This window comes from Biomphalaria glabrata, chromosome 15 (genome assembly GCF_947242115.1).
Source record: "Biomphalaria glabrata chromosome 15, xgBioGlab47.1, whole genome shotgun sequence".
Taxonomy (NCBI): domain Eukaryota; kingdom Metazoa; phylum Mollusca; class Gastropoda; family Planorbidae; genus Biomphalaria; species Biomphalaria glabrata.
In genome coordinates, this window is record NC_074725.1 from 29,463,827 (window position 1) to 29,490,158 (window position 26,332).

The following is a 26,332-nucleotide window of genomic DNA, read 5'->3' on the forward strand; positions in this document are numbered from 1 at the left end:
ACGTCTTGTACATTTTAAACATTTCACTAGAAAAAAGTTTCACCTTTCTTATCTTATCTTATATAATACCTTTCAGCAAAGGAAATGACAAAACCTGTTTTCACTTCTTTGCCTGGAGGAATGGGAAAGCTTTGATTGAAAAGATTTAACATGCACATACATTTAATGTGCAAACAACCAAATTGCAATTATCCAGATATAAAACGAGAAGTCTGTGTTCCACTCTGCACTAGAACTACTAGCAACAAAGTCACAGTCCGTTTTCAGCAAGGAACAAAACGATTTCTTTCTTGAGATTTTAAATTCTTCTCAACACATTGCCATTGTTAAACCAGCGGATACTACTGTGGTACCAAACATCGGGACTTTTTTTCTCCAAATCTTAAAGTACTTATCTGAACTGCTTGTGGTTAAGGCAGCGGTTCTCAACCTTTTAAGCTCGGCGACCCCTTTTTACAACCCCCCCCCCTCCCAACTCTGCCGCGACCCCCCCCCCGACACACACATACAGCAATAAAAGAGTAGGCAATAACAATCCACATTTTCGATGGTCTTAAGCGACCCCTGGCAAATGGTCAATCGACCCCCAAGGGGGTCGCGACCTACAGGTTGAGAACCCCCTGGGTTAAGGCCTCTAGCTCTGACAAGTTTGATCACTGAGGTAATGGTTCAATCATATGTTTAATATTGAATGCAGTTTAGAGTTTATGATTGAGATATTGTTCTTTAATTTAATTTAGTGTTCTCAGTCTAAGCACGGACTTCATCAGTTGTTACACTTGCCGTTTGTCCCATGCCAACTTAACACTTTCAACACAGTTCTTCATAATATTGAATAAATACTGTCCTGAGTTTGTGTCTTTTAATAAATATTTTGAAATAAGAATAATCTTCATTTACTTTAAACTTTTTAGAATGACTTGTAGGAAAAATGTTTGGCCATGACCACTGAGCGCATCAGTCAGATTTTAGTGTTGATGGCTACGCCTTTGTCTTTCCAGATTGTTTTGAGTTTTGTAAGAGCTGCTGTGGACCGTGCAACTCTGGCCAGTTGTTCAGGTTTGATTCTTTAATCTGAGACAGTAGTTCCAAGGTATTCAAAAATATTGACACTCGGCAGCTTTTCACCACCAATACCGATGCCCATTTTAAAGATTAGTTGGCTATTGGTCATAATTTTTTTTTTTTTTTTTTTGCATAGCGGGGATCAAATTGACCCATTGAAACCAAGTTAATAAAAACCTTAGATCAGAGGGGGAAAACCCAGATTCGAAAAACAGTGATTAGCAGTTTAAAATAACAACACTCTTTGGATTTTAAGTTAACATGTCATAGGTCAATCCCTCTGGAAAGTAAACAAATTAGAGCTACAAATTACAAAGTAATGTAGATCTAGTTCTAGATCTAGTATATTCTAGTCTATGTTCTAATTTCAATGTAATAAACGATCATATTTAGGCCTACATTTTATGTAGACTCTAGATATGCACTCTAGATCTACTCTGGGTCTAAATCTAATCTAGATATCTTGAGTCTTGTCTCTTGACTTGATGATAATGATTTAAATTTAAATGATTGATAGATTTTTATTTTATATTAATTATAGATCTAGTATAGATCCTAGTCTTAGGTCCTAGATCAAGTAGATCTCTACTCAATCTTTTTTTATCTAGATCACTCTATTGCTCTATTCTATTTCTAGTCTACTGAGTCTAGTCTAGAGATTACTCACTAGTCTAGTCATGGAACTATACTAATGGAACACCAGCTTCGAGTTTTTTACAAAGACAAAGAGAGTCGAAGTGCCGTCGCGCATCTATTTTCGCGCACCATACCAATTTGAAAAATCGATGAGGATGCCAAAGAAGAAATTTACTCTGAGAGCCACTTGGATTGACCTTCATTGAGAGTAAAACTTCCCCACACTATATTTTATTAGATCTGTAAAAACTTTATCCATTTTCTGACTATCTGATAAAATAGATACAATTTCCCTGAATAAGAGATCGTCACAAAAGTTATTTTTTTCGATCACCCTATAAAATGCCACTTATTTTCCAAAAAATAGAATCTAAATTCCGAAAATACAATCTTTCAGTGTTTCTGTGTTTGGTTTATTTACACTAAATCTGGATGAAGACCTGTCTACCATTCCGCTAAATGCGTATTTGTTACGATATACTAAATTGCACGAAATAAAAATAGGAGGCCTAATACAGTTTTGACACTCCAAGCTACGCATTTCTAATCGTTTTTTTTTTATTATCGAAAGGACTAGGCTATAGGCATACACGTCTCGTGGGAAACAAAGAAAAAGTTAATCTTCATAATATTGTAGCCTAAATAAAATGACAAAAAAAAACAACAAAAAACAAAAAAAAAACTATAGCCTAATCTAAAATGAAATAGATCTAGAGCTAGATTTTCTTGGACGAATGATATAAAATAAGTATAAATAATAAGTCATATGAATCTGATAGATCTAAAACAAATACTGATAGAGTCATTCGTTAATTAATTATTAGAATTACTTGACTACCAACTGGGTATTTTTATTGCCAAAATACAATGTATTTTATGTGCATTTATTAAAAACAACAACCAAAAATTAAGCGTTTGACGCAACTAGATCTAATATTAGTAATATATAGATTCTAGTTCTAGATCTAGATCCAGAAAGCTACTTCTCTAATTCAGTTTTCTAGTTTAATTCTAGTTAGATCTAGATGTCTAGACCAGTAGATCTAAATCTAGCCAGGGTTTTTGTCATGGAATAGATTTATAAAACTTCACATAAAAAAAATTATAGGCCTAAATGAATCGAATAATCAGTCACTAATTTGACTAATCAGTAATCTAAATTGTTGTTTTTTTTTTTTAATGGCAAGTGTTATTGATGACTTCTGACTTGTAAACCAGTTGCAGAGATTCTAGTTTTTATTTTGATGACATGTTACGATATATCAATGATATTTAGATAAACGCAAGTACCTAGTGGAACATACAGAAGGACCATTTAATATAAGGCAAAGAAGTAAGATGTTTATAATCCATCAAACTCACAGAGGACTTGTGTCATTTGTGATGGCATTTCATGCATTTACAGAAGCTACAAACTATTCTACAAAAATGATAGGCTTGTCTTTGATTCCGAAGACTTATGAGGAATGCTATGTTTCCAGTGGCTACTCAGCCCCAGCTGTGACCTACATATTATGCCACACTGAGCACAGGCATAACCATTGTCCACCTGTGGTAGAATCAGTTGTTTTTTTCTTTTTTTCCGTCTACCCTCAGCAATTAATTTTTATTGGTGTATACCACACCTTTGTAAGTGACCTCCAGCTGTCTCGTTCTGAAGCTGTATGCAACCAGGTGCTCTCTTATTCTATGTGAGTTAAAGCAAGTTGGCGCCTAAGCTTGTCTTTAAAGCATTTCTGTGGTACCTCTTTATGTGCATATGACATGTTAGGCAAATAGGTTTTGCCTATCGGAAGGCCATTTCGGAATATATAGGTGTTTAAAGTGAAACTCCAAACATCTGGACTTCCATTAACCAAGAAAATAAGCTTAGGATTCAAAGAGACGACACAGGCATTTCAGCTAAGACAATCAGTAAAATTAATAGCAACTTTAATTGCAGTCCACCAAACAAGATAAAAAGAAACAAGCTTCAATAGCATTGATGATATTTAGTTTACTTTTATCTCATTTACTAGTATTACTATTTCATTGACTAAGGTTTTTTATTGTCAAATATGCATAAGTACATGTACTAGTTCCTGCAATTTGATGAAAAATAATAATTAAATTGTGTGTAGCCTATATACAAATGTTTATAAGAGATCACAGCTTCTAAAACTTAATTTACTTAACTTCAAAACTATGATTTTGTGTTCTGACTCTACTCTAAATAAATTATATTTTATTTTAAGAATGCAAAGTTGGAAATTCTGTTCTGATGAAAAAAAATTATTAAACTAAAGTAGATGTTTATGGTTTCTTTGTATTTATTTTTAAATTATTTATTCATTAAAAATTAATTGTTCATTAACATTTACTTGAAGTAAAGATCAAAAACACAAATTCAATACATGATCAGCTCTCAATTCATGCAGATCACAGCCCATCACTTAAATGTATTTACTGTCAATTCTACACACTATTCATTTCAAAATGTTGCTTTAAATTGTTATATGACACAATCAAAGTACTGGTACCTCACATTGATGTAGGCCTAAAGCACCTGAAATAATGACAAATTTTCATTCAATAACCTGTACTGTCATTTATTATCAGACGTGTTAAAACTAATGACCTGTATCATCATCATTGGCCTCCTTCAGTCGTAGAAAGACTAAGGTTTCATCTCAGAGCACACTTCCTCATGTGGCTGTGGAGCCCTATTTTGGAGACACTCCTGTCCACAGATAGCACAGGCTTTTGCTTCGGTGGTAGAGGAGCTGGCCGTTTTTCGGACTGTACGTTTTTCTTCCTGAGCTGAGACCTATGTACTTTCACTGTCCATAGCTTTCTTGGTCACTGTCTCTCCATCTGTTGCGGTCTAAAGCTATGTCTTCCCAATTGTCAGTATTGATGTTCACTGATTTGAGGTCACGTTTTATTACATCTATAGATGTAATGGAAGTGGGGGCGACCAGTTTTTCTTGTGTCAGTAGTGTGATTAAACTAATGACCTGTATATATAATTTATTAAGCAGGAGCATCAACAAATCTTGAACAATAATTGTCTACAGAAAAACTTTATTCTTATCCAAACAATATACATTTACAATGCATTTAAGCAAGTTAATTTATATTTATACAAATCTATATGGCCTAAAGATTATAGCGTATTTTGATGTGTGAATACCAAGTTACATTATTGCATGAAAATAGTGTACTCATTTTTAAAATATTCTGGGTAATAAAAATAAAAAACTAATGATACAATAAAATTGAAGCATTAGTCAAAAAAAGAAAAATTTCACTCAAGATCTATGTGAACTCTGCTTGAAAAAAATCATTTTGAAATTAATTTAAAAAAAAATTATGGTTCTTTAGTCAATGGAATGATAGCAGCAATTATTTAACGATTTCATGATTATCCATTCATTTCAATATACTTATAACTGAAAAATAATTCATAAGGTTTAGATAAAACCATTTGAAATAATGATTATAATTTTTTTCTTAATTTGCTTAATTCAAATCTAATATAAACAAGATTTCCTCTGTCAAGAAACTTATGAGGGAACAACATGCATGTTCTTCTCAGTAAGTTTTGCAAAGGGAATTAAGAATATTTAATTGATGTTGCTTTTTTTTGCCAACATTTTAAACCTTTGCACCAGGTTTTAGTTTTAAGGAGAATGCACCATATTTTATATGTTTACTTTTGTTAGATTCTTATTTTAATTTTAAAAAAGTAAAATTTCCCTTACCACTCATCCACTGCGCTCCCTCTTGTTTTAATGGGGTTCAGATTAATAGTTTTCAAGTACAATATCAAACAGATTTAAGGAAATACTAAATCCAAACTTGTTGGCTGAATGACAGGATATACATAAATATGTATACAGCTTACAGTATAATATATATATCTTAAATTAAAATTGGTCCAAGACTTTTATTTTGCAACATGATGGGATTTTCCTTTCTGGTGGTGCTATGCAAGAGTCCAAGAATCTCATCTTTTCTCATAACAGGAAGTTATCTAGTTATAAAAATAAATAAAAGGATTTAAAAAAAAAAAAAAAATATGTGTGACATATGTGTTGACCATGCTAAACGTATATATGTTATTAAGTATAGTTATATAATTTTGCCATTCTAAAAATAGTCTGTACCTAAAAAGAGCTACTGCGTTAATGTGTAAACATGGCCCTGACCTTAATAGTTATGAATTATTACTATAGGTGAAGGCAGATGTTCAGTTAATTTGATGCACATTGAACTAATCTAAAAGCAACTATAACATATATTATGATTTACATTTTCATGGAAAACTAGTTTTTCAAAAATACAAGTACTTCAGCTTATGAGAAAAGTACATAGGGAAAAATTGCAGTACCTTACCTTTAAGAGGTGCAACCAATCATTGACTTTTCAGGAACGCATGCCTTTTTCTTGCATTTCCAAACATAACTGTAATTATACAATTAGGCATATTGGTTAATTTCTTTTGAAAACATTAAAATTAAAAAATAATATTATTAAATTGAAAACGTTGTTGTATCAAACATACAAATTATCAGACAATTTTTCCTAATTTCATCTAACAGTTTATTGTAAAGGAATGGCCTGCACAACAGCCAAGGTATATTAGGCATTCATGAAAGATGAATGTGCTTAAGAGTGTTATAAATAAAAAATAAAAAAACGAGAGAAAAATGTTAAATTCCATCCCAGATATTTGGATGTTGCTTGACCATGAAAATCACACAATTCATAAAATATCTATTAGATAACTAAAATAAAAATTGTATAGTAGTACTTACATTAAATATTGAATGGATGCCCAGAGAGTAGAAATAGTATAAGTATGATCCTTGAGCCATTCAGGTACATCATCAGAACTGGTTGCCATGGTTCTACTTGTTAATAACTGAAACATTACAAACATTTTTTTTTATTTATAATTTATCACAGACTAGAATAGAAATGTTGACAGGAAAAATACCAATGGTTAGAATACACCTGATGCTACTTTTGTAGCCTTATTACTGGTTAAAATGCACCAAAACTTCATTAATTAAATCTGATAAGAAACATATATGTATCACACAAGTCCAAGTTTATCAGTGTCATAGCAAATAATTAACTAGATATGTGAGTTTTATATTAAAGTACTGAATTTCAGGGAATAGATCCAACTTGACACCACATCATTTATTATTTCATGAACTCATGGGTCTGGGTATGGCATGGAATGGAAACTATTATTTAATATATATGGGGTGTAGTCAAGGCATGGATTATAAATTGTCTTGTATAGATTAGATTGGGTAAAACTGCCAATCGAAGGTAACTTTTACTGATAGATCTGGATCAATTATAAATTTATGGGACCTAGGCCTGCATAAATTTTATCTTTTATTTATATATTTTATGTACATATATAACTAGTCTAGAATCTATAATTATATCTTAATAATAATTTTTGTAGATGTCATATAATTTAGATCAACATATTAAGTATAGATCAGTAGATTTAGAATTTTAGCTAGTGGAATATTTTTATATTCCTAATCTGAACTGGATCTATATATCTAGAATTTAGATCAGTAGATTTAGCATTTTAGGTAGTAAAAACTTTTATATTCTAAATCTAAACTGGATCTAGATCTAATTATTCTAGAAGCTTAGATCTAGAAGACTAGTTGTCAAGATTTGACTACACTATGGCTAATGCACTAGCTTAGTAGGCCTACTAGATAGATCAAGTGACAGAGTACTAATAGACTCGTCTTGCCTCGTTGGGCCTCTCAAATCAGCTACAGACTTGAGAGACAATTTAGGAAGGTGAATATCGATCCAATTCAAAGATCTACAATCTACATGTTAGAGTCTAGCTAGAGATGCTAGATCTAGTCTAGAAGGCTTATCAATTAAAAATAAAATCAATCATTTCTAAAGTTTGTAAAATTATATGTAGATCTAGATCTAATCTATCTATTTATAATATAATAAAAATCTATGTCTACTTTTTAAATATTTAAAATGATATGGCTGATGATATTAATTATTTTAATTGAGACATTGACATACTGTCACATACAAAGTAACAAAATAATTAGATCTTATACTAACTCATAGACTCATACCATATTATTGTATTAAACCTTCGAGTTTACGTTCCACTATCTTGACTTGACTATATTGACTAAATAAAGGGTACTATGATTATAGATGTAGATTATTATCTATGATGATGATGTTTATCAACTGGTAGATCTATAAGTAGTATCGCCACTTTAAGTATAATCAGTATAACCACTGCATTCGTTTCATTCACTGTCTGTATCAATAATCGTGTGAATGTGATGTGAAAGTGAAGTCTAGATTTAGATAGAATTGATAGATCTACTATTAAAAAGTATTAACTATACTAACTATAGTGTCTATACTATAGTATAGCCAGTATGACTCGTATGAGTATACTCATAAACTGTAAAAGTGTATAAGTATAGCTATAGTACATACTAGACAGACTAGATGATCGATAGATCTAGACTCTAGACTAGATCTATAAATAATTAAAATATTCATATTGACAATTATTTGAATTATTGATCTCATGTATGGTCTAGATCTAGATAAAATAGAGTGGATCTCATGACTGTCTATATTAGATCTATTGATTTTTTTTAAAACGTTAAATAAATCTAGACCTTAGTCTTTAACTTTAGTCTAGGTGTTGTAGATCTATAATATTCTAGATATTATACAAGAGATCTAGATCTCGGTTCGGTTTTTAAAAAAATCGCATTCGAAATTTTAAATACCCAGATTTAAGTATTTATATACCCATATTGGTAGGTCCGAGTTAATCATTTATTAGATCTATTAAAGCATGTCTATATAAAAGATTATTTTAAAAATATATTATTATATAAAAGATATAGTTAAGAATATTTACTTTAAAAAATTAAACAAATGAATTTTTCACTTTTGCCAATTAACACTCTGGCTAGCAAAAAGGATGACTGCTCAATACTGTGAAAAGACGATAACTGCATGAGTTGGTTTGGAATTGTATTTTGTAAGACTAATTTTCAAAACATATCCTTCATGAGAGAGAACAAAAAAAGGTTGTCAAAAAAAAAAGCTGGCTGGACTACGCAAATAATGGACCAGCCTCTCTCTCTTGATATCTTGTTAAGAACATTGGTGACCGGGAAAAGTGGATGGTTTGGTTGCGCGGGACAGATGATAAAAATGACATGTACATAAAAATAATTCCAGATTTTGTGTAAAATACCCAAATGAGGAAGTACTGGAAACACCTATTTTAACGAAGTGGCCTTTAAAAAAAATATTTTGTGACGATCCTTTATTCAGGGAAATTGTATCTATTTTATCAGATAGTCAGAAAATGGATTAAGTTTTTACAGATCTAATAAAATATAGTGTGGGGAAGTTTTACTCTCAATGAAGGTCAATCCAAGTGGCTCTCGGAGTAAATTTCTTCTTTGGCATCCTCATCGATTTTTCAAATTGGTATGGTGCGCGAAAAAAGATGCGCGACGGCACTCTGATCATAAAATCTCGAAGCTGGTGTTCCATTAGTATAGTTCCATGGTCTAGTCAGACATTAGACTTTAGACTCTTTTTACTTAGTCTAGACTATAGGGAGTATAGTACTACTAGTTACTAGTAGTCTAGTCACTGACTCTACTAATGAATAATGAGACTTTTCACTACTCTAGATCTAGAGTTAGGAGGAAACTAAAGTTTGAATTTAGATCTGGTAATCTGGTAAATCTAGACTAGAATATCTCAATAGACTAGACTCTCTAGACTAAAATTTAAGTAGAATCTAGAATGTGACTGATATCTGAATCAACTGAATGTCTCTGATCTAATATCTAAAGTAGTCCTAGTCTAGAATCTAGATTATAATATATAATAATTCTCTAATATTATATGCTAGCACTAATTTGAACAAGTGGTCCTTCTTCAAGACTTCCCTAGTCACAGCCTAATGAGGCTAGTGCCATTAGAGAATGGAATTGGTTGCCTGAATCAGCTTGGAAAACCAACAACTTAGCAGAATTTAAATCACTGATTAACATGCATGACTAGATTGACATATGAAAAAGCATCTAGAACGTCTGTAATTTATAATTCTAGGAGCTCCTGGAAATCTCCTGAAATTGCAGTATATGCGAAAAAGTCTTATTTTACATTACAAGTTACATACAAATCCACATTATTAACATGGAAACCTGAAATAAAATCACAGTAAGACCCCCCCATCATCACCTTTAACCATTGTCAGAAAACATAAGTTAAGACTACGGCAATATAACAAGATCCCCAGGGCTCCCAAAGACTTTCCAGCAGGGAACAGTACCAGGAGAAAAAAAAAGAGGCAAAGTAAGCAACGGGAGGACAACATTGAGGAATAGATGGGCCTGTCTGTGGAAGAGACTCTAATACTGACAAAAGACAGAGAGTGAAAGAGACCAAGCTTTTGACAAGAGAGTGAAGAGAAAACTAACATTGACCACAGGCAATGTTTTCTCTGTTTGACGTGGCAAAATTTGTAAATCACAGCTATGTCTGCTAGAAGGATAGCTCTAAGGTTGACTAAAATAATGGGCCATTTCATTAGAAATCTCACACATTAAATGGCTAGGTGTGTAATGAAAATAATTATGTCCCATCTCTTCCGCAACTAATGTCAGGTGCTCGTTAGAGCTTGGTGGACTAAGAGGCGCCCAAAGATCCCGAAATTAAAATGCCCAGTCTTCACCCAGATTTGAACCCGAGACCTCTGGTTCAGAAGCCAAGTGCTTTATCGCTCAGCCACCATGCTTTCCTGAAGAAGAGTACAGCATCCAATGGTCCATATTGTTATATCTCTGTTGGTAACATGGATAGGTGTAATTGTGTGTAATCAGATGACTCAGAAAATACAGGCAAGTGCTAGTCTAGCTGTCAACCATAATGAGTGGCAGCGCTTCAAGAAAGATAATGTTATGAACATTATGAACTCAGGCTAGTCATGTTGGATAGGGTCATGGGATCACCCAGAAAATACAAGATTCATTTTTTTGCCTTCTAGAATACCTTTGGTGACCTTTTATATAGAGCAAAGGTGTAGCGTCATGTCATTACACCCGGACTAAACTACAAACAACCAACCATCAAAACACATTTACTAAATAACACCTTAACAAAAGAATCAAATCCACTGGAGCTCAAAGTAGGCACTCTTGAAACAATCGAAAGCTATCAAAAAACAGCTATCCATATTTATACAGACGGATCGGCTTTCTAAGCTACCATCAATGCTGGTCTTGGTGCCTTCCTGGTCTTCCCTAAAAATAAACACTTTGAGATAAGCGCACCCTGTGGTGATTACTGCTCAAACTTCCAAGCCGAAATTGAGGCAATTACCATAGCACTCCAGACAGTGGAAAACAAATTATATGAAGGAGTGCAACCACCATCAGATATTGTTGTCTTTACAGACTCCCAATCTACTCTGCAAGCACTTAACAGCAGCACCTCAAACAGCCTAAGAGAGTTGACAACACTCATTGTGATAATCCACCAGATGATATCAAAATTAAATATCAATATTACACTACAGTGGATCCCTGGACACATTGGCATCATGGGAAATGAAAAGGCAGATAAGCTATTAAAGGCAGGTTCATCTATGGAACAACCAGATAGACCTGTTAACTACCTCACCCTAAGGTCAATGTTAGTCAACAATCACAAAGAGGAGTGGCTCAACCAATGGGCATCAGGAAACACAGGCAGAGCCATGTACAGAGAAATGACTACGCCTAACAAACTGGACAGTATTAACTTCCTCCCCCGCAAAGAACAATCTACAATCTTCCAACTAAGAACAGGACACACACCACTATTAAATTACCACCTGAACAAAATAAACTCCACACAACTACCCCTTTGCAGACATTGGGCCCACCCCTTTGAAACCGTAAACCATATCCTCTTTGAATGCCCCTCCCTAATCCACCTTAGGCAGACCCTACTTCCACTACAGCCCAACATAACCAACAACCCTGTACGGCAGTGCTGAACAACTGAAGAAAACAGCACACTTTTTTTCCTTGGCACAGTCTGCAAAAGAGCTCACAGCTCAGCAGCAATAAAGCTGGCTAGAAGAAGAAGAAGAAGAAGAAGTAGCGTCATGTCGCTTCACAACTTTACAGGTAAGAGTCAAAGTTACCATTCAAGATCCAGCCTGTTACAGTGAGTCCAGTGTGAAGTCAGTCCGGTACAAAGAATCAAGGACAAATTAGGTAGGAGACGTAGAGGCCAGTAGAGTTTGATACAGAGGTACAGGAGTTAATACAGAGGTACAGGAGTTAATACAGAGGTACAGGAGTTAATACAGAGGTACAGGAGTTAATACAGAGGTACAGGAGTTAATACAGAGGTACAGGAGTTAATACAGAGGTACAGGAGTTAATACAGTGGTTGGGTTATCAATGGTGAAGCATTTGTCAGTGTTAGATGTTGCCAAGCATGGGCTGTGCTTTACTATTGGACATAAGTTTTATGCTATTTTGGAGCCCCCAGTTGTCAAGTTTGAGTTGGTGGTGTCGTGTGGTGCAGTTTGCAGAGAGCCTGGATAGTGAGAGTCGTTACAAAATGAAGCTCAAAGATTTTAAGCAGCCAGACTGTTCTTATTTACTTAGACTTAGATTCACCAACACCCATCTGGGGCAAGTTGCCTCCACAGAATCAGTCCTTGATGATGTTTACATCTTCTTCCAAACTGGTGTCTTCACTGCTTTAAGGTCTTCAAATGAAGGTGTGATGCCTTATATGAGGACTGCTCTTGTTTCGGCTTCCATGTTTTACTATCTTTGGGGAGCATTTTTCATTTTGTCTAATATACATCATGCGATGTTCGTTCACTATTTCAGGAGGCCGGAAAGTGTTCGCATTGCTGAATATTTCTCTGTTGGTGACGCAGTCTCTAATAAACCATCTTAGCTATAACAGTAGAGCCACATTTAGCCTTTTGTTGGTTATGATTCCAACTAATTAATTTAATTCATTTATAACCTTAAAAAAAAAATTTACAGAAAATAAGTCAGGACATACAAGATGTTTTTTTTTAATTTTACATTTATACATTTTTTACACGCTTGCACAATAACTTTGTTCATTGATCAAAGCTAAGCACTTAGAATGGCTCGGTTGTTTTTTTTTCGCTGTTTCTTTTTGGTAGCAATTTACTCCTTGATGGTTAATGCTGGGAAGCTGGGCGACAGGATACGTTTACTTGGCTGGTCTGCTGGAGGGCTAGATCGCTGCAATCTGTCTGTACCACGGACTAGACTATCAAATTTTACTTGGTCTCTTTGATGCCTGGGGCTGTTGCGCAGACTTTCTCCTCCGATAAACTTCTGTAGTGTTGTGTTCAGGTGTGGGGCCTCTGGGATCTGTGGTTAAAAGAATGCTTTTATTTACATTATTAATGAAATACAGTTAAAGAGAGGCCAAAATTATGGCACAAAAATAAAATTACCAATTTAACAGAATTCTCATAATTCTGAAGCAAAAAAAAAACAAACTTAGATCGTTAGGAGAGTTTTAACTTTTTTTTTTTTTTTTAATTTATTTAGGATTTCAAATGACTGCTTTCAGTGACCTGGCAGATCATTCCTTTTGAACCTTGTTGATGTCTAAGAGCTGAGCCGAAGGTTCTTCGAGCTCTAAGTTTGAAAAAAAAACCTATTTGGACGCCAAACAGTAAAAAAAAAAAAAAAAAAAAACAAACCTGTGTGAACACACAGTTCTGTTTGGGAGAGACCCTAGACAATGCCTATGTAAGGCATTGCTGTTGACCGATGCGTTCGGCCCCCGACACGTGGACTAGAGACACGGCCGAAGGCCGAGAATGCACCGGGGACTTCTGCCATTTTCCTTCAATGTACCAAGCTAACTGTGCGGGATCCGCCATTTATGTAACGGTCCCTTTGAGGAACAGCGCATGGATTGGTGACGTGTTTGTGGGGACTTTATTACAACCCCGCCCGTGCAATGAGTGGACTCTTGTCTACCCGTGGGCATCCCCACGGGAGTCCTGTGTTGCTACCCATTTAGCCTAGCCATTCCTCAAATGGCCGTTTCCACGCGGGCGCCACGATGAGGCAGGGCAACGTGCCCGCGGCAGATCATTCAAAATAATTTGATTGTTAGAACTTCAATAATGTAAAACTGTGCCTAACTGTACCCAATGGAGGTTCCTTCACTCTTTAAGCATTAAATATAAACGCTCTAAATAATACTAAAAGCATGTCATGGTTGTGAAGAAAGAAATTCAATCTCATTTTCCTTATTTTTAATTTAATATAATAATAATAATAATAATAATAATAATCTTTATTATCCGTAAGGAAATTCGTCTTACAATTTGTGCATTACACCAAACAAAAAACATTATAACTATAAGAAACCAAAGTGTACATACACACCAGACTCACTCATAATTTACATGTGACAAAGTTTATACCAGATTGTTCTTATTTAATGATTTGTATTTTGTCAAAATGTGGAGGCCCCATCTAGGAATGAGGCTCTTGCACTGTGGTACATCCGGCCTTGTTTTTACAAAGCTTATATCAACACACTCTGTCTGTCTGTCTGGTAAAAGTGTGTACACGTTCTTTCTCCCACACCTATTTTCCTCTTAAGCTGAAACTTCGCACAATTATTCATTGACATAGACATGAATCAAACAAAAAAAATAGTAACCAATTAGACAATTAATTACTGGTAACTCATTATTTTGTTTAATAGACAAGGGAAACTAATACTGGTACTTCAGTATTCACAGATATGGCTAAATTTGTTGGCTTTAGTCCCCTTTAATAATTAATAACGCTATTTCTCCCTCATGCATTCTCCGATCAAGTCGTTACTTTAAACAATAAACAAAAATACTCAATTCATCATTTAATTTATGGTAATTAATTATTTGTTTGATATCAATTAAGGGAAATAACTTGTACATTATTGGTATAGTTTTAAGGATAGAGTTATTCTCCTTTAGATAAGCTTTGTTTTATTTTTTCAAAAGGATTTTTTTATATTTTGCTTGTGTAAATTATAAAATGACCATTATAGATGGTTACTAATATCAATGAAGTGTTAATTTATGTGTGCAACTTTTCAGACAATCCAGTGACCTGGTAAGGAGAGTCAACATTATATTTATTTTATCCAAGAGTGGAGTGAAGAGAGTAATGAAACCCTTCCCATGAGCACCAATGGGTTCCCTGCTCAGTTCTTTATGCTACATACTGTTGCCTAGCTGGAGTTTGAGTCTTGGAAACTCTGATGACAAGGACCAGTATGTAGATACCATTGTGGCTGCTGTAGAAAAGGTAGGACTAACATTTCATTTAAATAAATTATGGCTTTTATATAGCGCTACTTTCATGCTTATAGTTGTGGACCAGTGGAGGGAGGGGGTTTCTAGGAGAAGGTTTTTCCGTGCTGCCTTCTGGGCGCTCGGTAAACACAACTCTGCCCGAGTCGGGTGTCAAACCTCGAGCCACCTTCATAGGTAGCCAAGCCAAGTTCAAGCGCACTTAGCCTCTCGACCATGCTTCTTTTGCTTTAAGCGTCTAATATTTATAGTTATTACAGGAGTGGCTCGTTAGCATTGGCTTTCTACCCACCCAGGAAGAGGAAAATTCCAACCTCTTCTGGCTTGCAGCTATACCCCTAACATGGGAAAGGTTTTGTTAGTGAACTCTGAGGAAAAAGCAGCCAGTGATTCTTAGGCAGCTTGCAGCACACATTGCTATTCACCAGCAGAACCTGTGATGCCACCTGTGATCGTTTGGACACATCAGCTGCATGGAGAGGGGGGGGAAATGCTAGATGGGCAACAATGTTCCAACTATAGCTAATGGCTAGGCTTGAACCATAGACGTTCATGACTGAACAACAATTTATATGGGGGCATTAAATTGGCACTAAATAATTGTATACATTTTTCTCCACATTTTGAATCATCTCAAGGTGTCACACTTGACTGAATCATGAAGCATGTGGGAACTGACCAAAAGGTTATTAGGTCACAATGTGTATATGTAGATACCTGATTGGAAAAGTGGGTCAATATTTATGTGTGTAGACCAGATTCTTCCTTACGTTCTTGAAGGTATTTTTCGGTAAACAATTAGACAGAGACAGGAAGTTAGAAGCTTTGTAGAAAGGGTCTAAAATATGTAAAAGTTTTTTTAAAAAGTCTTTTGGGAGACTAAAAAATTAAATCAAACCTAGCCATTATGTTCAGTAATCATTAATCATTTGTGTTCTGTTGTTGGTCATTAGTAATTAATAGCCGATTATTTGTTCAGCAATTATTCACTGTGTTGTATTTATTTAACAGTAACACTATTATTAAGTCGAGCTATTCTACTATTTATATGAATTGTACAAGTGATTTATGTTTGATGTGAATTTGGTTCATGAATGGAATAATTGTTTACTGAAATGAGTTTGAAGAAAAATTATTTTAAACGCTGGGTTTCTTCTGTGTGTTTTTATAGAGGCTTCTCCAAACTTGTAAATGTTACATTCTGATACTGTCACTGTTACTTCTGTTCATATATTTAATTGATCACTGTTTCTCCATTTTCTGTATTTTGTGACACATGGTTTCTAGCTTGTAGATAATTAAATTGTAGCCTAGCATGCATTTCTTCTCAGCACGTTTGAAACCACTTTGCATCTTACTAGAAATAATTTTAAAACCTTTTTTTTAGCAGACAAATAAATATATCTTTAGAGCAGTGATGCCTAACGTAATTTGGTCTGTGGGCAATTTTAATTTCCAATATTCGTGTCACAGGCCATATACAATAACGATATTAAATTGACCTCAAGCTGTTTTATTAGAAACCTGTGGATCTAGTACTACATTAATTAGTGGGATATTGGGGTTTGTTATTTTTTTTAATGTGTAGGAAAATGGCTTCCTTTCTCTGCTTAAAATGTGAGCAACATTGTAGCTAGCTTTAGCACCGACTCATTTTCTGGTACCTTTCTGTAAATATTCCCATCATTCCTACAATCTCTAGGCGTAGTTTAACAATCATTTATTTGCAGCTCAAATCAAGAATGCCGTCATATTTATTTGATAATGTAGTTGTTTTTTTTTTAATCAAAATAGTCACATTTTTTATAAAACAAATATGTTGGCTAATTATCTTTTTTCACAAAAAAAAGTAAAGATCTGTTTACTCTTCCTCGTAACTTCTACATTCAGAGTCCCAGTTCACAAAGGTCATCGTACCATTCCATCATAGAAAAAGTGAGGTCCCTAACGAAGGTAAAAAAGACGCTTTTTTAAAATTTTTTTAAAGGGAATTTTCTACACTTTGTACTGACGTTTTGACAGGCCAGATGGAACCATGTTGAGGTCCGAATCTGGCCGTATTTTGGGCATCACTGCTTTAGAGCATTATGATAGGAGTAGTCCTTCCTGCTTTGTTACCAATCAAAGTTTATCTCAGGTGCCTGGCAGTTTGTTAAAAAAAAATACTGGAATTGATGCTTCCCCATTTACAGTCTTTCCTGTTAAATTGACTTGTTGCAGTCATAAATCATCTTTAAAAAAAAAATGCAACAGAAAATTGAAAAGTCTGTAAAATTATCTGTTTGTGTTTGTTTCCTCTAGGGTGATATTGAAGGCCTTAGAGAAGTTCTTGAGTCTCCAAAGTTTAAGAATTTTGGGAGCATAGAAAACATAGAGACGGTGCCGTCACTGATACAAAGAGCTGCGGCCAGAGAATATGATCATATAGTCAAGTAAGAAACATTGTGTCTCAAGTTATGTTGGTGTGAGAGTTACTTGTATTGTGGTCACATTTTATTATAATGCTGTTTTAAGGCTGTGTTTCACAAACTTTTTCCTTAAAGGAACATTCCGCACATTCTCAGTATTTAGCGGAACACTTTGCTTAATTTTTAGAGAGATTAATTCATGTGGTAGCCAAACTAGTTAATTATTCCAGTAGTTTGAGGATAAATTACTGTTTTAAATACATATCATTATATTTAGTCAAACTGTTTTAAGTGCCTTTGCTGTGCACATATTCAGTAACTTACATACCAATTATGAGATGCATGGCTGAGAGGCAAAAAAAAACTTCTCCCGGTTTATCTTTAGATGTTTTCTTACTCCACTAAAGAAAATCAGACCATAGGGCACTGATCTTTCAACAGAAGCATGGAGGTTTGGCTTTACAAAACCAGCAATTATAATTATTTAATAATAATAATAATAATAATCTTTATTATCCGTAAGGAAATTTGTCTTTTTTTTATTACTATAATATAATGTGATAAGAAGGTGTGGTGACTGAGTGGTAATGAAATTGGCCTATGAACTGGGGCTCCCGCGTTCGAATCCTGGCGAAGACTTGGATTTTTAATTTTAGTATCTTTAGTGAGGCCTCGGATTCCACACAGCTCTAATCGGTAGCTGACATTAGTTGGGAAAAAGACAGTTGCTCATTGGGCTGGCCGCATGATGCCCTCATTAATGTGGGCCACAGAAGCGTATCATTTGCCCTATAGATCACCAGGTCCGAAAGGGGAAATTTACAAGTAAAACTTCATGAAGCTAAAAAAAAAAGGTTGTGGACTTGGTGGAAAATTGAACAGAGATATTGAAGATCTGGAAGACTGACAATAGAAAAGAGCAAGCAGAGACCATAAGCTGGAAACTTTTTACTTTTCAAACGTATTGTTTCATTCTCATGTCGACATAAACATAAGTGCCTGCACAACAAATTTTTAAAAGAACTATCTCTCTTACTGTATTATGTGTAACATGGAATAATTTTTTTTCAACATTTTAGCAAAAATATAATCTGCACTTTCAAAAAAAAATTTTTTTTTCTGAACATTTTTTTTTAAAGTTCCCTATGTTTATCAGCTTTTTAAAAAATGCATAAAATTTGATTCCTGCTAAGGTTTTTGATTGAGCGCAGCGTCAATGTGGACCAGGCAGACAGCTGTGACATGACAGCGCTGCATGAAGCTTGCAAGAAGAGAAACTTCCGGAGTGTTCTGGAGCTGGTTAGCCATTCAAAGAACATTGACAAGAGAGACATTTGGGGCCGCACACCTCTGATCAAGGCTTTGGTTTACAGAAATGAAAGGGCTGCAAAGGTAGGAAGTTTCTTAGACATCTACTATGTCTTAGTTGAAATCATTTTCTTTCCCTTTGTTATTTCAAGGTTAATGGTGATCTTTTATTTTTAACATTTTCTTTTTATTTGATGGCGTAATAAGCAGTCAATAAGTTTCGTCTAAAAAGTTTTGACCATTTAGTCAGAATTTGTATAAGTTAATAATATCATTGCTGTGCATTAAATCTATTTGTGTTTGTTTCTCCATGTCACCAAACACTTGTAAGTTTTAAAACAAGTTTGTAAAATATGCATAAAAGCTCCATATCTTGAAACAATGAAAGATAACAAGGGCAATTATAAGTCTTTTGTAAAGAAATGTTTATAAAATCCTCGTTGAATTATCTAGCATATCTTATCTTTGTTGTCACGCAAGATGATGGGTGATGTCAGTAGGAAGTTTTAAAACAAAATTGTAAAATATGCATGAATGTATACAAAAGCTCCATATCTCAAAACAATGAAAGATAATAAGGGCAATCATAAGTCTTTTGTAAAGAAATGATTATAAAATCCTCATTGAAATATTTACCATATCTTATCTTTGTTTTCGCACAGGTCGATGGGTGATGATAGTGGGAAGGGTATGACCCTGGGCCCATCAAGAGGGCCGAACTGTAATTCGGTGCGCACACAGCAGGACCATGCAGCCATTCTTGTGCATCTTATACCCTCGTATATCCCAGTTTTCCTAATATCTTTAGTGAGCTAAGGGAGCACTGTAAGCTTCCCTAGTTGAGCCCAGGACCGAGACCCTTTTGCAAGCGTTTTCTTACGCTTTGAGCTGCAGAATTGCATTCTCCAGATGATTATTCATCTTAGTAAACATTGTGAATAATCATTTTTCTTATTAAAATAATGGACTTAATAATTGTTATGCAAATGTAACACAGTTTTGTCTTTTGAAAATAAAACTGATTTCTTTTGCACCCCCTGTGTTACACATTTTCAGAAATTATATCACACCATAATGTTGAAATAAGAAATTATATTTTCTTTGTTTCTATGAAGTATTTGAATGTTTTAGTATAAAACTCATAATGGTTATTATAATAATTTTTAACTTACCTTTTAAAATATATCAATTATAATTTCTTACTTTTCTTTCTAATTGCATTGAACACCTTTTTTTTTTTCTTCTCCTTATAAGCTTCTGTTAGAAAAGGGAGCGAATCCTAATGCAATAGACATCTATGGCATGACACCACTGAGCACTGCCATAGATTACAACATGATAGACATGATAAGATTGTTGGTAAGTGCTTCCTTGTGCGGTTTCCGTGTTAATGTGAATGGGCTTCTAGTTCTTAAAAGATGTGCTTCTGCGAACATTAAGTTTTTGTCGCAGATCACAGCAAGAGCCAACGGGGATTAACCTACTAATAAACTTGTCACTAATAGAAATAAGAAAAGGAAAATAGGTCTAGTAGTGTCATGCTCTTGACATTGACTTTGTATTAGATCAAACTAAATTTCTATGCTCATTATTTTTTTTCTTTTTTTTTTTCTTATAATTTCTAGAGGTGGTAAAGTTTTAAAAGTAAAGTTCCCCTTTCAGACCTTGCGATCTATAGGGCAGATGATGTAAAGGTCATCGGTTTCTGTGGCCCACGGTTAATGAGGGTGTCATGTGATCAGCACAACGACCAACTATCTTTACTTTTCCCCAACTACTTATTAGAGCTGGGTGGACTTAGAGGTCCCCCCTAAAGATCCCGAAATAAAAAATCTCAGGATTTGAACCAGGGACCCTTTGGTTTGGAAGCCAAGGGGGCGTGCTATCTAATAGTAAAGGAGGACAGTGTCAGCTTTAACATTACTAGTTTGACCTGATATATAATTATGTATATCTATATTGTGAAATATACTGCCGAGGACAGGCTTAGATGGCTAGTTAAAAATCTAAATTGACCACCGGAAGACAACCGTTGTGTCTGCTTTGAAAGTGGCAAAATATGTAGGTCAGGCTAGGACTACATAGCCACTTGAAATACTGCACTCATCATTAATCTTAAGAGTCGAAGACATGTCTTATTATATTTGTGATATGGATTTGTGGAGTCATTCTTGTTAGATTATTAATTCAAAATTTCTAACCTTGGATTTGTTTGTGCTGTATTTATTTCTAAGATTTCTTGTGTGTTCATGGGAGAACAAAGGAGCTGCTTTCACATGTTATATATATATATTTATATTTATTTACTCTGTCAGTTAAGACATAATAGAAGAGTTCTTTAGGGGATTTAACACTGTTATTTTATTCTTAAATATTTTGTCCTAAAGGTCAAAGTGAAAGTCGTGTTCTAATCTTGTTTCGTTTCTTCCAGGTGAACTACGGAGCAGACATTAACATGGTCACGGTCCATCAGTGGAATAAGTGCTCAGGCCCACCCCTGTACCAGGCAGTCATCAACCAAAACATTGACATTGTCAATGAGCTGGTATATTTAGGAGGGCTCACCAGGCCTCGGCCACAAGACTTCTGCCCGGCATACGGCTATGCGAAGGTCAGTCCCAAGAGCGGTCCCCAACCCACGCTGACTCACGAGAATGCTGTCATTCTGGCTATGTCAGAACTCGTGAAGAGGAACTCTCTGGATATTCTAGGACCGGGCATGGATATTCTAATGGCATTAATAGCTGCCCATGGGCATTCCCTGGGGTCATCCTCAGACGTTTTGATCCGCGTTCTGATCAATTCCAGACCTGAAGAATTCCCTATGATCCTCCACAAGCTTCAGCTTTGTTCCAGCAGCTCTCAAGATGAACTTCTGGGCACTTCCAATGGTACGAATAACACCCAGAGGCATGCTGCTCGTTCTCAGCATATGCAGCAGCTGGACCACCACCTGCAGACCTCTGATGGAAAAAGGGCTTCCTACCAGGTCATGTCCCTGCAGAACCAGGCCCGCAGGGTTGCCAGGTGTGCAATGATGTGCTCCGGCCACAATGTGGTTTGGGCCACACATAGACTCCAATGTCCGCCTGCACTAAAAAGCCTGCTTCTGCTAAAAGACATAGACAGAGCATTCTCAACAGGTCCTGATCGTTTAAAGTCTACCTAAAGCACAGCTATTTAGTATAAGCATAAATTTAACGACAACTTTTAAAATGTAATGTTCTGTTTTGATCATTCTCAAACTTAGAGTTTTTTCTTGTAGTGATTGACGTTCCCAGGCTCTACATAAAGCATCTTTGTTATGTAGGAATGTGTTATATTTTCATATCCCAATGGACCAGTTGATAGTGGATAGTGTGTTATTTTATCATAACCCTATTGACCAATCGGAAGGTTGTTTTATTTACGTAACGATACAATAGATAGTGAACATAGGTCTTGCCCTTGTAATTTTTTGTTCTTTCAACTGGAGCATTCCCACGAGCTTGGATTTTTCTAAGGATGATCTAACACAGTGTTATTTCAAAATATGAGGAATTGTGTGTTTGTCTGTTTGGTCGTCACGGTCCCAGAAATAGTTGGACAATTTTTGGGCTGCTGTGCACAGTCAGTTTGTTTGAAAGCTTGTTGAGACACTCTGTGACTTGGTTGTTGAAATTGAAACTATTTTAGGTTGTGATATACTCTATGGTCTCTGCAGGGCCAGCCTTGGATAATCGGAGGCAAAATGAATTTGGTAGCTCCCCCCCCCCCCCAAAAAAAATTTTTTTTTTTTAAAAATTAAAAACCTGTCCATCTATATATATCTAAATGGACAAATAAGTGAAATTCACATATCACAATTTCTGTAACAGAGACAGACTTGTAAACGCAGAGTCCTAGTGCTCTACTATTTGTGAGATCTGATCCAAGTTTTGCTACTTTTTATCTACAAATTTGTTAGTCCTGTCCGAGGCCCACATCACTTTGGGGATGCTGCCTGTTTAGTCTATGCCTAAGGCCCGGCCTGATATCTGGCATCATGGGCCCCTTAAATGTTCAACACAGGCTTCTGCACAAAGCCTGTGTTTGAAGTTCATCTGTGATCTGATTTTGTGAAAATTTACAGCTTCTGTTATTCAGATCTGCTGAACACTAGCTACAGTCTAATCTTGTGACTAGAGGCTCGATATGGCAACTTGTACATGCATTGTCTAAAGGGGTAAAAAAAAATAATTAATAAGGAAAATCGCAACATGACATAACATTTCTCCTTTATTTGGTAGGGTAAAAGTAGATAACATTGTAGTGATCAAATCTAAATTTGTAATGCGTTGTTTAAAAATTTGCCATTTTATAATTGTTTTATGTAGCCAGCATACCATTTTACTTTTTTTTTTCTTGTTGTTCTTCACTTTTGTTTTGTTGTGATAAAATAGCTTCCACCAAAATGCCCATATTTGAGAACTGTTTTATTTGTGATTTATTTTTCCTTCTCTCCTGGATCAGAGCATTGGGGCAAGCCTCTTTTTCTTATTTGTTCTCCAAGGCTAAGTTTGAAATAACTGTGAACTTCTATCCCGATGATAATTGGCATGACCACAAAGAGATAGAACCTGTATGACACTTTAAAGAGATAGAACCTGTATGATAATAGATACTCTAAAGAGATAAACATGTATAATTGTTACTTTAAAGAGATAGAACCTGTATGATAATCAACACTTTAAAGAGATAGAACCTGTATGATAACTGACACTTTAAAGAGATAGAAACTGTATAATTTATTCTTTAAAGAGAACCTGTATGATAATTAACACTTTAAAGAGATAAAACCTGTATAATTGATACTTTAAAGAGATAGAATTTGTATGATAATTGATACTTTGTATGATAATGATTATTCAAAGAGCTATATCATGCATGATGAATTATTACCTAACTCCTGAAATGCAAGAAAACAGTTGTGGTTATAATAAACCAGACAGCTTGTACAAGATGTGAATGTAAACTATATATCATATTGATATACTCTTGTAGTCAGAATCAAATGGTGGCAGTTTTGAACATAATTTTAAATGTATTGTTAGCCTTGATCTACTGGTATGTTACTAATATTGTGATTTGATGTTTTTTTTCTCTTCCTTTTAAAAGAATGTGGCTAATTTGTGTCCTGTTTCATATGTTGATGTGCAATAAGTTTATAACTATAAAAGATACACACTTAAAGACAGAACTGTGGAGAGAAAAAATGTAATTTGGATTTTTTGGCTGCTTGATTTGCGCTTTGAACTATCATCACGCTGGTCCCCAGTTCGAATCTTGTCCACTGCAGGAGGTTTGGGCTTGTATGTAATAATCTTCATTTCTTAACTCTTTCAGTGTGGGGTTACTCTATCTTTCAAAATATAACTTTTTGATGAATTTTTAGATGTATTTCCTCTTGTACCCTACTCTTTTAAATGAAAAAAAATGCATTCTTGAATCATTTATTCTATTTATTGTACTTTTGTAGCAAATTCATTTTCCTTTTAAAAAATTCAAAACATTATGTTAGATTTAGTAACTCTACCCTGCCTTGCACATTTTAGTTCTTCCCAGAAAAAAACAGTACACACTGAAAGAGTTTAAGCATATTTGAAACCCGTAAAATAGAATAGAATCACAGAAAAATGAAATTTGGACATGTCTCTGTGAATGTGTGATGGGTGAAGATGTTAAAGTGAAGCAACTTGATTAGATCCCATAATCTAGCAATTTTTCTTCTTCTCTCAAATTAATCCCTAGCAAAGTAGAGTAGGCCTATTGGCTGAGTGGTTAAGCGCTTGGCTTCTGAACCTGGGGTCCTGGGTTCGAATCTTGGTGAAGACTGGGATTTTGAATTTCTGGATTTTTTTAGTGCACCGCTGAGTCCACCCAACTCTAATGAGTACCTGACTTTAGTTGGGGAAAGTAAAGGTGGTTGGTCGTTGTGCTGGCCACATAAAACCCTGCTCGTTAACCGTTGGCCAAAGAAACAGATGACCTTAACATCTTCTACACTTTAGATTGGAAGGTCCTGTATGAGCTTGAGTGTAAGGTTTCTTTTATTCAATCAAAATCTTTCCCCTTTAAAATGTTTCACTGACCTTGTGGTGTGGGCTTTGTTGTAATACTTAAACTAAATGGTATCTAGATATGTATAAAACCCTTATGTACTGAATTTGTTTATTAAAGTACCATAACTCTGAATTCATTTGATGATTGACTTAAAATGCTTCTTTAGTGATATAATGATATAAAAATATAGATCAATACCACAACATAAATTATGAATTCAAGATCAATTGGTTTGGTTTGATTGATCCCAGACACTGAATCTGCAATTATTCTCACAGAGTGATTAAAACAATATACATTTGGACATAATTCATGAGATATTTTTTTGTATGTTATACAGCTTTTGGCCTGTACTTTATATTATAGCAAGTGTTCATTATAAATAGTTATACTTTAGTTGCTATTTTTTTTTTATTTGGAGAATACTGTCTACTTCAGTGATTATGGTGCTTTGAAATCTTCTTATTTGACTGTTTTTTTAACTTATGGTTTCTTTGTGTAATGTATCTGGGTTTATTTCTATGTTCATAATGTTTTGAAATAAACCAAAGCCTATACAAATTGTTGATTGGTGAAATGATTCTGGACCAGAAGAGTTTGGCTTGGTGGGTTTTTTTTTATAGTTGCCACCTTCCTTGTACTAGAAAACGAGATCTGTTGTATCTTTGATTGTTTATCCACATTTAATTATTAATAAGATGTCTGGCTCAACATAAAGCAATTAACTACTTGATTAAGGGAGGGGGGGGGAGGGCTCAAGTTAAATTTTTTAATTCACGATTTAATGTGCTAAGTTGTATTTATGTGGTGCTGGCTGAGTGGTGAAGCACTTGGCCTCTGAAACAAGGGGTATTGAGTTCAAATTCTATTATAGAGTGGGATCTTGAACTTTGGGATTTTTAGGACCCCCCCCCCCCCCCACACACACCTGAATTCACCATACTCTTATTGGTGACTAATATACACTGAGAATGTAAAGGTGGTGGCTGTCCTGGCCACACGACACCCTTGGACAAAGATGAGCTTTAAATTATGTCCCATAGATCGTAACATCAAAGAATGGACCGGCCTCTCTCCTGATATCCAGCTCAAAACAGCTGCTGACCGGGAAAAGGTGGAGGGATTTCGTTACGCGAACTGTCACAGCACCCCTACTACGAAAGTTAAGGGACAGAATAGACAGATCACAAGGTCTGTAAGTGGTGTATGTATATAAGTATGTTCTGCTGGAGGCCGGTGTGGACAGCATAGAAGTACTAATTACCATCTTATCCCGCATCGGAGACGACCGCATGCCAAAGGCGAGCTTAGATGAGGACGGCGTAACAGAAGTGCCCTCCGTAAGCGCAATTAAGATCAATTCAGGTGCCATTTTGCTTTCACTGGCATAGAGAAAATGTATCTGGCAGCAGATGGCCTCTGA

General features: G+C 35.1%; 2 protein-coding genes and 1 long non-coding RNA gene across 9 annotated transcripts in view; 1 reads left to right on the forward strand and 2 right to left on the reverse strand.

The window, feature by feature from the left end:
• The first annotated feature begins 1,216 nt into the window (after positions 1 to 1,216).
• Positions 1,217 to 25,496, forward strand: LOC106071201 (poly [ADP-ribose] polymerase tankyrase-2-like). Its single transcript, XM_013231247.2, has 6 exons — positions 1,217 to 1,381; positions 14,897 to 15,107; positions 17,414 to 17,544; positions 18,714 to 18,912; positions 20,083 to 20,187; positions 21,260 to 25,496. Exons 2-6 carry the CDS (start codon positions 14,991 to 14,993, stop codon positions 21,995 to 21,997), a joined length of 1,290 nt encoding a protein of 429 aa, XP_013086701.2. The 5' UTR covers positions 1,217 to 1,381; positions 14,897 to 14,990; the 3' UTR covers positions 21,998 to 25,496.
• On the reverse strand, positions 4,940 to 8,446 carry LOC129923090 (uncharacterized). 2 transcript variants are annotated; one of them, XR_008775010.1, is made up of 5 exons: positions 8,394 to 8,446; positions 7,827 to 8,060; positions 6,501 to 6,607; positions 6,079 to 6,147; positions 4,940 to 5,716 (listed from the first exon to the last, which is right to left on the reverse strand). It is a non-coding gene; the product is annotated as an uncharacterized LOC129923090 (long non-coding RNA). The 2 variants fall into 2 exon arrangements; XR_008775009.1 differs by lacking the exon at positions 8,394 to 8,446 and having other exon boundaries at positions 7,827 to 8,212.
• LOC106071200 (uncharacterized) overlaps positions 12,809 to 26,332 on the reverse strand; it is a 40,224-nt gene continuing 26,700 nt past the window's right edge. For 5 of the 6 annotated variants that reach the window (XM_056012348.1, XM_056012345.1, XM_056012346.1 and 2 more), the window contains one exon: positions 12,809 to 13,160. In XM_056012348.1, coding sequence (XP_055868323.1) covers positions 12,951 to 13,160 — 210 coding nt within the window. In that variant the 3' untranslated portion in view covers positions 12,809 to 12,950. The remainder of the gene's footprint in view (positions 13,161 to 26,332) is intronic. The other variant, XR_008775008.1, reaches the window with a different exon arrangement.

Bases quoted from the DNA above. Each gene is read 5' to 3' on its own strand.
- LOC106071201 (XM_013231247.2), top strand. From the start codon at position 14,991: ATGGGTTCCCTGCTCAGTTCTTTATGCTACATACTGTTGCCTAGCTGG. The intron at 18,913-20,082 runs GTAGGAAGTTTC...TCTCCTTATAAG, and splicing joins GAAATGAAAGGGCTGCAAAG to CTTCTGTTAGAAAAGGGAGC. The intron at 20,188-21,259 runs GTAAGTGCTTCC...CGTTTCTTCCAG, and splicing joins TAGACATGATAAGATTGTTG to GTGAACTACGGAGCAGACAT.